The 13,679-nt window shown below is 36.5% G+C and overlaps 1 protein-coding gene across 1 annotated transcript in view; it reads left to right on the top strand.

Moving 5' to 3' along the window:
- Nucleotides 1–13,679, top strand: part of ENTHD1 (ENTH domain containing 1) — a 105,815-nt gene that overhangs the window by 40,033 nt on the left and 52,103 nt on the right. The window contains exon 4 of the mRNA XM_036078579.2: nt 11,760–11,883. Within this exon, the coding sequence (XP_035934472.1) occupies nt 11,760–11,883 (124 nt within the window). The remainder of the gene's footprint in view (nt 1–11,759; nt 11,884–13,679) is intronic.

The raw sequence follows: 13,679 nt of genomic DNA, 5'->3' as shown, positions 1-13,679 counted from the left end.
AAATCTGTTCTGCTCAAGACTATTTGCAATTATCTCATTCACTCATTTGTTTTTCTGTTTTTCTGTGTGCTTCTCCTTCTAAGGAAAGCTCCTTGAGAGTAGAGACCATTTTAGTCTTATTCATTACTGAATCTTCATTTGCCAAATATTTGTTAATGAAGAAATGATTGAATAGTAGAAACTCCATATTAACTTCCTTCTCTCCCTTTCTTGTGAAAGAGGCTTGTTTGGTCTCCTGCTTGGAGAGCTTTGTTTAGTGTTCCCTGCCACTGTTCCTATGAGAGTGGCTGGAATTATTTATTGACCTTCTGTTCCCAACCCTTTTCCTGAACCCAGTTAGGTATTGGATTTACCTGATTTTCTAGCAGCTCGGAAAAGTACATAAAATTAAAATTTCACTGTTCCTTAATTGCATAGCAGCCCACAGACTGAAAATATGTAGATTATGATGTGGGAAACAAAAGCAGAAGAAAAATTATTAAATTCCTTGTTACTTACAGCCCACTGACAAGTCCTTGGAACAGGCAGAGGGACCTTCCTCTAGGGACTCAGCTGCCTCGATGTTACTACTTTGCCAAGGGCAAAAGGTCGAAAGGTAATCTTAGCCCAACCTCCAGGACCCTGTAAGTCTACTTGAACATATAAAAATTCCTTTGAAAACTTCCTTTACCTCTACCCACCGCCCCCCGCCCCCGCCTCAGATACATGTTGGCAATCATCCTCCAAGCATATGACCCACCGATATACATCTGAAGGGTCTCATGACTGAGGGTTTACTAAACGATAATAAATGACCTTTCCCAACAATAGTTAACCCCTCAGGATCCCAGAAACCTTGCTTCCAAAATACCTGGGAGGCTTACACTATCCCTAACCCCCTCCCAACTTGAAAGTCTATAATGGGCCGCTCCTCATGACCCCCGTGTGGCTCTTTCTGCCCATGGGTCCCATCCCCATGCTTTCGTAAAACCACATTTTTGCACCAAAGATGTCTCAAGATTTCTTTTTTTTTTTTTTTTTAAGATTTTATTTATTTATTTGACAGAGAGGGACGCAGCGAGAGAGGGAACACAAGCAGGGGGAGTGAGAGAGGGAGAAGTAGCCTTCTGGCTGAACAGAGAGCCCAATGCGGGGCTCAATCCCAGGACCCTGGCCTGAGTCGAAGGCAGACGCTTAATGACTGAGCCACCCAGGTGCCCCTCAAGATTTCCTTCTTGGCTGTTGGCTTCAAACCCTAATGTCTTTCCTATATTAGATGATTTTAAAAGATATGACATTAAGTCAAAATGATTTTTAAATTTGAGATCAGTTTTATTTGCTGCTGCTGGCTTATAAGGGGGAAAATAGACTTGAATAATCTTATATGCTTTGGACCCTAACAAAGGCATAAAATGCCACCCAGCTTTTTTGTATCAGTCTTCAAATTCTCATTATTATTGTTTTTTCTTACTTGAGAGAAACCCACTGTAATTGATTTACATCATTCAGCATCTTATATCAGCAAAAAATGGTATCCTTCTCTCAAAAGAAGTTTAAAGCTGGATTTTCCTTTTTCAGTGCATTACTACTATATTGTGGCACGATTCCATCATTCTATTGACAAGCACCTCCTCTTATTACCGTCAGGAACATTTGATGCAGCCCAATATGTCCTCTTCAGAAATCTGCTTTTGTGGCAGAAGACAACACCTACCAAGCTGAACAGTAAAATCTAATTGTTGTTGCCAAATGTACTACATCTACATTAAAATTCTCATGTTCTTAATAAGAATGAAATAGAAATGATACTGTTGATTGCTTAGGCAGATGAGGGGTGCTTAAAAATATCTTTTAAAAACTTTAAATAGAAACCTCTTTATTCTCTTTCTACAAATGAAAGAATGATCTAAAAGCAGTAAATAAAATTCTTAACAGAATAGGGCTTTCAAAAGCAGAACAGTGCTTGCCTGTGGTACTTTCAAAATTAAGAAAAGCCTGCAAATGTATGACACTTAGACATGGATATGTTTTCTCTCTGCATACTGTCCGGAATCTTTATTATTAAATTTGTTAATTAATAAGGTTATATGTAGCTTTTCACCACCTCGAAAGACCTTCCTCTTTTCCTGTTTGAGGAGATTCAACAATAAGTGTTATGATTTTTTTTGGTCACAGTTGTTTCTATAGCAACAGATAGGGATGCTACAAATTGGTTCACACAAAATTAAAGCTGACCGAAGCCTTCAGTCTAGTTGTGAGTTGCTAAATTGCTAGTGATGGAAGATAAATGTTTATTTCCTACTGCCTCTGTTTATTATTTTGCTAAATGAAGAGTAAACAGTTTTTATCCTCGGGCTTATTAGCATATCATTTATTATATTTGCAAAAATTTGAGCTCATCAAAGCTGTTAGGGAAATGGAAATTATACCTATTCTAATCATGCTAATCCATCATCCCTTTACTTTTTTTCTGCATCATTACTTCATGCTTAAAAGTCCTTTTTTATTTTCATGTTTGTATTTTTTTCTTTTTAAGTTGGAAGATAATTATGGGATAAAGTTTAAACAATATAAAAGGGTAAAGAGTGAAAAACAGAAGTTTCTTCTTACTTCCCTATACATCTTCTTTTCCTTTCCTCAGAGGCATCCATTACTAACTAGGTTCTTAAAGATTTGGGAGGGAAATTTTCTGTGTCCATGCATTTCTTTTACCTAAAGGGATCTGTTCATTATATACTGCTCTACAGCATGCTTTGAACTAAGCAATACATCTTGGACATCTTTTTATGTAAACAATGCAATCATTTAATGTATATTGTCCCAAATCTTTTTTCACTAAACTGTAGATTATGGATACCTTTCTCTATCAGTACGTATAACTGCTGTATTCTTGACGCAGAAAGGACTCTTCATCTATTTCACCACCCCCTGTTGGTAATCATTTAGGAATATATTTTTTTAAGATTTTATTTATTTATTTGAGAGGGAGAGAATGAGAGAGAGAGCATGAGAGGGGGGAGGGTCAGAGGGAGAAGCAGACTCCCCACTGAGCAGGGAGCCCGATGCGGGACTCCATCCTGGGACTCCAGGATCATGACCTGAGCCGAAGGCAGTCGCTTAACCAACTGAGCCACACAGGAGCCCCATTTAGGAATATTTTTGGGTTTTTTTAGAATCTTTTTTTTTTAAGATTTTTTTATTTATTCATTAGAGACACAGAGATACAGAGAGAAAGAAAGAGAGAATATGAGCAGGGGGAGAAGCAGAGGAAGGGGGAGAAGCAGGCCCCCCGCTGAGCAGGGAGCCCGATGCGGGGCTCGATCCCAAGACCCTGGGATCATGACCTGAGCCGAAGGCAGATGCTTAACCATCTGAGCCACCCAGGCGCCCCTATTTTTATGTTTTTATCTATTAAAAGCAATATTGTAATAACGGCTCCTATACGTATTTTATATGATGCTGTCCTGGAAGTGGGATCACCAAAAGGTTATATTTATTTTTCATTTTGAAAAGTCCTCCTAAATTGTCCTCCCCAAAGTTGCACCAATTTATATCCACCAAAAGTGTATCCCTCATCTTCGCAAATACTGAGTGTTATCAAATTGTACATTTTTCTCAGTCTGAGAGATGGGAGAAGTTTGTTTTACTTTGTTCCATGATAATTATAGGTAAGGTTAGAACAACTTTTCGTGCGTTTTTTTGGAATTTGTGTTTCTTTTTTATTATTAACTCTATTCCTGTCCTTTGCTCATTTTTTCTGTTTGGTTTCTCATCTTTTTCTTACCAGTTTCTAAGAGCTATTTGGCTATTAAATGATTAGCCCATTGTCTGCTTCTTTATCTGTCTATTCATTTTCAGTTTTTCATTTGATTTTTGATTTTATGGCTTTTTTTTTTTGCCTTTGTGAAGGGAAAACACACTGCTCTTCCTTTGTCTCTTTTTTCCTCTCACACTGTGGTCACACTTCACTTCTGACAGCAGAGATGTGGGCTTTCCACACACCAAGCTATTCTCTGCTACACCAGCTGGGTGTCCTGCCATTTAACTCAATTCTGACACTGTCTACCTGAAGATAGCATCAGATTTCACAGGCTGAGTGCTCAGTCCCCAAAGCTCCCTTTCCTCCACCTCCCATTTCAGATGCCAATTGCAAGTCCTGGGTTGTCCCCTGTACTTCTGACCTACCACTAGAAATTGGGGTTCCCATCACCCCTTCCTTGGGTTTGATCACTTGCTAGAACAGCTTACAGAACTCATGGAAATATTTACTTACAGTTGCTGGTTTATTATATAATAAAGGATATGAGAAAGGATGTAGATGAATTGCCAGATGAAGAAATGCACAGGGCAAGGCCCAAAAGTTTCCCATGTGCAAGAGTTTCTGTCCCCATGGAACTGGGCTATATCACCCTCCTGGCATGTATGTGTATTCACCAACCCAAAAGCTCCTTGAACCCCATATATTTGGGATTTTTATGGTGGCTTCATCACATAGGCATGATTGATCATTTACTCCATCTCCAGTATCTCTCCCTTTCCAGGAGGATGTGGTGTGGGGCTGAAAGTTCCAGGCTTCTAATCATGGCTTGGTCTTTCTGGTGACCAGTCCCCATCCTGAAGCTATCCAAGAGCCCACCAAGAGTCACCTCATGGAACAAAAGGCACTCTGATCATCCTGAAAATTCGAACGGATTTCAGAGCTCTGTGTCAGGAATGGGGGTCAAAGACCAAATATTAAAACAAAAGATGCTCCTAGTGCTCTTATCACTTAGGAAATTACAAGAGTTTAGGAACTCTGTGCCAGGAATCATGGATGAAACCCAAGTATATATTTATTATAAATCACAATACCACAGCCTTAAAGAAGTCTTCAATTTTTATTAAAAAGTAATCAAATTTGCCTTTCCATTATGGCTTCTAGATTTTAAGTCATTCTTAGAAAGACTTTCTGTAGTCTAAGATTTTATTAAATAACACCCTGGCTTTTTATTTATTTTTTTAAAGATTTATTTATTTATTTTAAAGAGAGAGGGTGAGAGAGTCCCAAGCAGGCTTGTGCTCGACTCAATCTCATGACCCCGAGGTCAGAACCTGAGTCAAAACCAAGAGTCGGATGCTTAACATCAAGAGTCAGATGCTTAACTGTCCCATACACCCCATGCGTACCCCTACCTGCCTTTGCCCCATATGACCTCCCCCACTATTAACAACCACACCAGAGTGGTCATTTGTTATAATCAATGAGCCTTAATCAATGTTCATTACCATCCAAAGACCATAGTTTACATTAGGGTTCACTCTTGGTGTTATGTATTCTCTGGGTTTTGACAAATGTATAATGTTATGTATCTACCATTGTAGTATCACAGAGAATAATTTCATTGTACTAAAAATCCTCTGTGCTCCATTTATTCATTCCTCTGCCTGCTAACCCCTGGCAACCACTGATCCTTTTACTGTCTCCTTAGTTTTGCCTTTTCCAAAGTCATATGGTTGGAATCATACAGTATGTAGCCTTTTCAAACTGCTTCTTTCATTTAGTAACATACATTTAAGATTCCTCTATGTCTCTTTATGGCTTGATTGTTCATTTCTTTTTAACACTGAATAATATGCCATTGTCTGGATATAAAGATTATTAACCCATTCACCTCCTGAACGACATCTTGATTGCTTCCAACTTTTGGCAATTATAAATAAAGCTACTGTGAACAATTTTGTGTAGGTTTTTCTGTGGACATAAGTTTTCAACTCCTTTGTGTAAATGCCAAGGGGTGCAATTGCTAGGTTGTGTGATAAGCATGTGTTTAGTTTTGTAAAAAACTACCCTACTTCTTTTATGATTTAATTTAAAATATATATTTAAATGTTATCCATCAAGAATTTATCTGATGAATGGAGAGTGGTAAAGATCCACCTTTTAAATTGTATTTTTACAAATGATAATCCGTTATCTCAATGTCATTTGTTGAGCAATCCATCTTCCCCCCATTGACTTGAATTGTGGTTTCTATTACATAATAAATTCCCATTTATGCTTGGGTCCATTCTTGCATTTTCCATTTGTTTATATTGAAGATGTACCATTTTAAAGATCAGCTATAACATTAAAAATAAAGAAAGAAGAAGAGGTTATTCATAAAGGGAAAGAGGGGAATAAGATGGAGAAGAGAAATAGAAGCTAGATTTCTTTGATTATACCATGTTTTTAGATTTGTTATTGGAATCCTGGAAATATTTTTGCATCATTATAAACAAGATTATACTAAAGAAAGTAATCCTTTAAAATGTAAAATAAAATTAAACAAATGTTCTTTGCATTTAGTTGGTGTTTTTTCCCTAAGATGTTGGTATTTTTGACCCAAGATTTGTGAGTATAATGTGGAATGAATCAAATGAGTAATCATGTGATACTCTTATTTGTATCATCTTTGGTACCCTTGAGAACTGGGATTCTCAGCATGGGGGAAAGGAGATATGAATATAAGATAGAAGAGATTGTCATGCCCTAATAGACCTGAATTGGATTGAAAGTATATCAGTATAAACTAATGAGGAATCTTACCTGAAACTTTTTGGAAAATAAACTTCTAAATTATTCATAGGTTAAAGGGGAAGTCTCAAAGAAAGTGTTAAAATGCATAGAACTGAATGAGAGGGGAGCGCAACATATCAAAATATATAAGACACAGGTAAAATAGTGGTGAGAGGGAAATTTATAACACTAAATGCTTATATTAGAAAAGAGAAAAGGTGTAAAATCAATAATCTAAGTTTCTTTAAAAAAACTAAGAAGAGCAAAATAAACCTACATGAAACAGAAGAAAGAAAATAATAAAGAACAGAAATTAGTGAAATTGAAAGCAGGAAAACTGTTAACAGAGAAAATGAATGACACAAAAAGCTAATTCTTTGAAAAATATAAAATTGATAAACCTCCAGCAAGACTGACAAAGAGAGAAGACCTAAATCACCAATATCAGGATGAAAGGGGATATTCCTGCAGTTCTTGTAGCTATAAAAGGATAATAAAGAATTACTGCCAACAACTTTCTGCTCATAAATTTGACAATTTAGAAGAACTATAGCAATTTCTCAGAAAGCACAAACTACCAATATTCAAAGAAGATGAAAAAGAACCTGAATAGTTCTATAACCATTTTTTTAAAGATTTTATTTATTTATTTGACAGAGAGAGACACGGCGAGAGAGGGAACACAAGCAGGGAGAGTGAGAGAGGGAGAAGCAGGCTCCCCGCTGAGCAGGGAGCCCGAAGCAGGGCTTGATCCCAGGACCCTGGGATCATGACCTGAGCCGAAGGCAGATGCTTAATGACTGAGCCACCCAGGCGCCCTATAACCATTTTTTTTAAGTGAATTTGTAATATCAGTCTCCTGAAAAAGAAATCTCTAAGCCCAGATGGTTTTACTGGAGAATTCTATCAAACATTTAAATAAGAATTGACCCTATTTTCACACAAATGTCTTTCAGAAAATAGGAGGGAATACTTCCCAGTTCATTGTATGAGGCAAGTATTATTCTGCTACCAAACCCAGAAAAAGACAGTACAAAAAAATATATATAATATAGACTATTATCTCTCATGAAATTAGGTGCAAAAATCCTCAAAAAAATTATCCAATTGATTCCAGCAATGTATTAAAAAAATTACACACCAGGTTAAAGTGGGATTTAATCCAGGTGTGGTTCAACATTTGAAAGCCAATCAATGCAATTCATCATATCAACAAATTAAAGAAGAAAAATCACAGGATTTTGTCAATTAAGGCAGAAAAACATTTATTAACAAAATTCAACACCCATTTATGATAAAAACTCAGCAACTAGAAATAAGGAATTTCCTTAAATTGATAAAGATAATCTACACAAAACCTACAATAGCATCTTCTTAACAGTGAATGCTTTCCTTTCAAGATCAGGAACAAGGCCAGGACTTATTCAACATAGCACTGGAAGTTCCAACCACTGAGATAAGAAAAGGTATGTAAAGTGTAGAGGAAAAAATAAAATTGTCCTTATTTACAGATTGTCTGCATAGAAAATCTCAAAGAGAAGACAAAAACAATCCTCAGGTGCCTTGGTGGCTGAGTTGGTTGAGCATCTGACTCTTGGTTTAGGCTCAGGTCATGATCTTGTGGTCATGGGATCGAGCCCCACGTAGGGCTCTGTACTTGGCGCAGGGTCTGCCTCAGATTCTCTATCCCTCTCCCTCTGCTCCTCCCCCTACATGCGTGCACTCTCTCTCAAATAAATAAATAAATCTTAAAAACAACAACAACAAAAAACCTCATAGAACCAGGAAGTGAATTCAGCAGGGTTATAGGATAAAAGATCGACATACATAAATGAGTTGCATTTTTATATACTAATAGTGAACATGTGGAAACTGAAATTAAGACACATGCAATTTACAGTTAATGCTCCAAAATGAAACCCTTAGGTATAATTGTAACAAAACATGTATAGAATCAGTATGCTGAAAATTATAAAATACATAAAATTAATTATAAAATACTGATGAAGGAGCCTAAAGACCAAACATACCATGTTCATGGATTGAAAGACTTGTCATAGTAAAGATGTGCCTAATTACTCTATAAGTTTAATGCAATTCCTATCAAAATTCCAGCAGGTTTTTTTGATACAGAGATAATAAGGTTATTATAAAATTTATATGGAAAGGCACAGACCCTAGAATAGCTGAAACCATCTTGAAAGAGAAGAATAAAGTGGAACTAATCACTCTGCCTAATATTAAAGCCTGCTGCATAGCTACTGTAATGAAGAGAGTGTGATATTGGTGGAGAGATAGATACCTAGGTCAGTGGAACAGGATAGAGAACCAAGAAATAGATCCACACAAATATAGTCAATTGATTTTTAACAGAGGAACAAAAGGAATTCGATGGAGGAAAGATAACCTTTTCAACAAATAATATTGGAACAATTGGACATTCATAGGCAAAACCATGAACCTCAATTTAAACCTCATAGAAATTCAGTCCACGTGGATCATGGACTTAAATGTAAAATGTAAAACTATAAAACTTTTAAAAAATACTGGAGAAAAATCTTTGGGCTCTAGGGCTGACCAAAAACATGATCCCTAAAAGAAAAAAAGTTAGACTTCATCACACAAGGGTATAAACACAAGTTACAGCCTGGGAGAAAATACTTGCAACCCACATATCCAGCAAAGGACTAATATCTGGAGCATAAAAAAAAAAAACACAAAACCCTTTCAGGGTTCCTGACTGGCTCAGTTGGTAGAGCATGTGAGTCTTAATCTCAGGGTCGTGAGTTTAAACCCCACTTTAGGTGTGGAGCCTATTTTTTAAAAATTTAAAAATTAAAAAAAACCCTCAAAGCCCAACAGTTAAAAACCAAACAATCCAATTAAAAAAATGGGCAAATGACGAGAACAGTCACTTCAGCAAATACAGATGGCAAATAAGCACATGAAAAGATGTTCAACATCATTACCTATTAGGAATATGTAATTTAAACACATAATGAAATACCAAAATGGCTGAAATAAAAAATACCAACACCAAACACTGGCAGACATGTGGAGAAATTGGATCACTCAAATATTACTACTGGAAATGTAAAATTGTATGGCTACTTTGGAAAACGGTTTGGCAGTGTCTTATAAAACTAACCATGCAACTACCATACAACCCGGCAATTGCATTCTTAGGCATCTATCCCAGTGATAAGAAAATTTATTTTCATACAAAAACCTGTACACAGTGTTCACAGCAACTTTATTTATAATAGCCAAAATCTGGAAACAATCCAGATTTCCTTTGACAGGTTAAACAAACTGTGATCATTCTACACCATGGATACTACAGAGCAATAAAAAGGAACAAGTTATTAATACATGAAACAACTTGGGTGAATTTCCAGGAATTATGCCAGGTGAAAGAAGCCAATTCCAAAAGGTTACATCCTGTTTGATTCCATTTATATAACATTCTTCAAATGTCAGAATTATAGAAATGGAGAACAGTTTAGTAGTTGTGGGGGGGCAGGCTATGGTAATAAAGTATCAGGAAGGATCTTTATGGTGATGGGAATGTTCTCTATTTTGACTATCAATGTTAATATCCTGGATAATATTGTACTACAATTTTTAAAATGTTACCTTTAGGGAAAACTGGGTAAAGGATACACAGGATCAGTCTGTACTGTTTCTTTTTTTTTTTTTTTTTTTTTTTTTATTTATTTGCGAGGGAGAGAATGAGAGACAGAGAGCATGAGAGGGAGGAGGGTCAGAGGGAGAAGCAGACTCCCTGCCGAGCAGGGAGCCCGATGCAGGACTCGATCCCGGGACTCCAGGATCATGACCTGAGCTGAAGTCTGTACTGTTTCTTACAACTGAACGTGAATCTACAGTGATTTTAAAATAAAAGTTGAAAATATAAAAAGTGGCAAATCATTTGGAACATGGTTTGGCAGTTTCAATGAAGTTAAAAAATTAACCTATCCTATGACCTAGCCATTCTACTCCTGTGTAAATATCCAGGAGTAATGAGTGCATTTGTCCATAAAAAGATTTGTATAAGAATGTTCTTAGTAGCTCTATTCGTAGTAGCTGAAATTCGGAAACAATCCAAATGTCCATATGGAGGAGAATGGATAAACAAATTGTGGTATATTCATACAATGGAATACTTGTTACGAAAAGAAAAGGAACTGATACACACAAAATATGGATGAATCTCACAATCATTAAGCAATGGGAATTGGATACAAAAGAGCACATAGTATATGATTACATTCACAGGAAGCTCAAGAACAGGCAAACTCATTGATTATGGTAGAAGGTAGAACACTGTGTACTGGTAACGGGGGCTGGTATCAACTGGAAAGAAACTTGAGGGAACTTTCTGGAGGACAGAAATGTGGCTACACAGGTATAGATATAATGTTAAAATTTATTGAGATCTATGCATTCTATGTTAATTATATCTTAAATAAACTTTATTTATTTACTGTAGAACAAATCTCTGTTCATTGGGGCAAAAGACATGTCAACTGATCCCACTGTGTAGACTTTATTTGAATCCTCTCTTAGACAAGCTATAGAGAAACCTATTTATGGCACTTAGGAAAAATTGGAAAGATGAGTTTATAATTGATGACATTAGGGAGTTGTGAAGTTTCTAAGTATAAAATAATAATTATTATGTTAAAGAGTTTTTGTCATTTAGAGAGATATACTGAAAAAAGTGATATAGCTGGGATTTGCTTCACAATAAAACAGATGAGGAGTGGGAGGATATAAATGAAACAAGACTGGCCATGCATTGATTTGTTTAACCTGCACGACTGGATTAATTATCATCTATTTTTTAACTCCATGATTTAAAAAAGTTTTAAAATATGAATAAAAGTTATACACAGGTGGCTTTATTATTACCAGTAAAACAGAAAAATTGGCTTCTGAGATAGTGTGCTCTAGGATGCTCAAGGGCTGATAGGGACAGTTAATGCCTCAAACAGAATCTTGCTTGCCTGCACCAGCTGTCTTCATCAAGGAGTGAGGATCTCCAAGGGTAGAAAACCACCCTATACTCAGTGGACACCGAGTGTATAGCTAACTTATATTTGAGTTCTTTCAATTAAATGTGTTTATGTTAGCACATACAGACACATTATATCTCCATAAATTGTCCACCTACTTTAGCAAAATGAAGCACTGGGATCAATTATTTTTTTCAACTTTCATGTGCTCTCCTGTTTTCTCTAAGGACCTGATGTTATTTTATGAGGATGATCCAAAGCCACTTTTGCCGACAATTCCTCCTTCCATTATCTCGTCAACTAAATGGTTATCAGAAGGGCCAGCAGACGTTTGTAACCTCTGGGATGCAGGTAAATTGGTTAAAGAATAGAAAGGTTACTCAGAAACATGAATAAGAAACATTAGGCAGGAATTGCTTTACATCAGATTTTATTTTGTGAAATATGGCAGCAATGGTTTTAATTTAACTTTGATAATGAGGGATGGGACCAGCATGGATGAATTTAACCCACATATGATCCTGTAATCTTATTTTACCATTTGTTTCAGTGGGGTTTCATTCCCTCTATTTTGCTTTTTTTTTCTTTTTCATTGTTTCAAAAATTATTAACTGCAAACCTCGAATCTCTTATGAATGGTTTAAAATGCAGAAAAATAAGAGTTCTTTTTTTCATTTGTACTAACTTCTCTTTGATAAAGAGTTTAAATTAGACATTTTTCATAAGCAAGCATTAGACCAAAATGTGAAAAGCAAGATGTACGGCATCCCACAAATTGGCTAATCACCTCTTGAGTAATTAACATTAGAGAAAGCACAGTATAAAATGACACAACCTGGCCTCCAATAAATTACACTATCCAATTCCAACTGGGCTCTGCTGCTACTCAAGATCTGATTGATTCACAGTGGAGCCACTCCATACTGTCCCTATTCTTCAGAAACTCTCAATTTTTAATACCTTCTTCCTCTTACTTTTCTCAAAAAATAGGACTCAGGACCCTCTGCCAAGAGGAGAATGAAACATTCTCATTAGTATCTTTCATCCCTCCATTTATCTTTGCTTTTATATTCATCCAAGCATCCTTTCCCTCACTGCAGAGGTGGCTCCTTATGTTGTGTTTCATCTTCTCCCTCATCTTTGGGCCACGTACTGTGATTTTCTCCTTATATAGATCCCCAATATCCAAAATATAAAAACTGTAGTTGATTAGATTTATTTTACAGATTCACATTTATATAATTTTCTTATGAACTAGTCATGAGAATGATGAGGAGGACATTTCAATAAACATGGAACATGAAGTTGTGGGTTATGGTGATATTTGTAGTACAAGGATGGTATTACTCACATGGATAATTAGTTGTAAGTGGTTACCATTTTTAAGACAGCTTGCTCTGTATTCTTAGAATACACTTGATATAAACTGATCCAGATCCAGAAGCTTGAAAGAAGAATGGTAAGGAAAACGTTTTTGTGATCTAATGTCCCCTCATATTCCCCCCCCCAACCTTTTTGAAATAGACTTCCACTTTTTAAAGCATTTTTAGCTTCACAGTAAAATTGAGTGTAAGGTACAGAGATTTTCCCGCATACCCCTGCCCCCAAACAAGCACAACTTCCCCCACTACCACCACCTCACATTTGTTGCGATCAGCAAACCTACATTAACGCTTTATCATCACCCAAAGACCATAGTTCACATTAGGGGTCATTCTTGGTGTTGTGTATTCTGTGGGTTTGGACGAATGTATAAAGACAAGTATCCACCACTATAGTATCATACGAGTATTTCACTGCCCTGCAAAACTTCTGTGCTCTGCCTGCCATTCCTCCCTTCCTCCTAACCCCTGGCAACCACTGATATTTTAACTGTCTCCATAGTTTTGCCTTTTCTAGAAAGTCATATAGTTGGACTCATACAGGATATAGCCTTTTCAGACTGTCTTCTTTTATTCAGCAGCGTGCATTTAAGGCTCCTCCATGTCTTTTCATGTCTTGATAGCCCATTTCTTTTTAGTGCTGAATAGGATATGCTAGGGTATTTATCCATCCACCTGCTGAAGAACATCTTCGTTGTGTCTAAGTTTGGGCATTTATAAATAAAGCTGCTGTAAATATCCATGTGCACGTTTTTGTGTGGAAAT

This window comes from Halichoerus grypus, chromosome 6 (assembly GCF_964656455.1).
Source record: "Halichoerus grypus chromosome 6, mHalGry1.hap1.1, whole genome shotgun sequence".
NCBI classification, from domain to species: Eukaryota; Metazoa; Chordata; class Mammalia; order Carnivora; family Phocidae; genus Halichoerus; species Halichoerus grypus.
The sequence above is the reverse complement of the archived record's forward strand: the minus strand, read 5'-3'. Positions and strand labels throughout refer to the sequence as shown.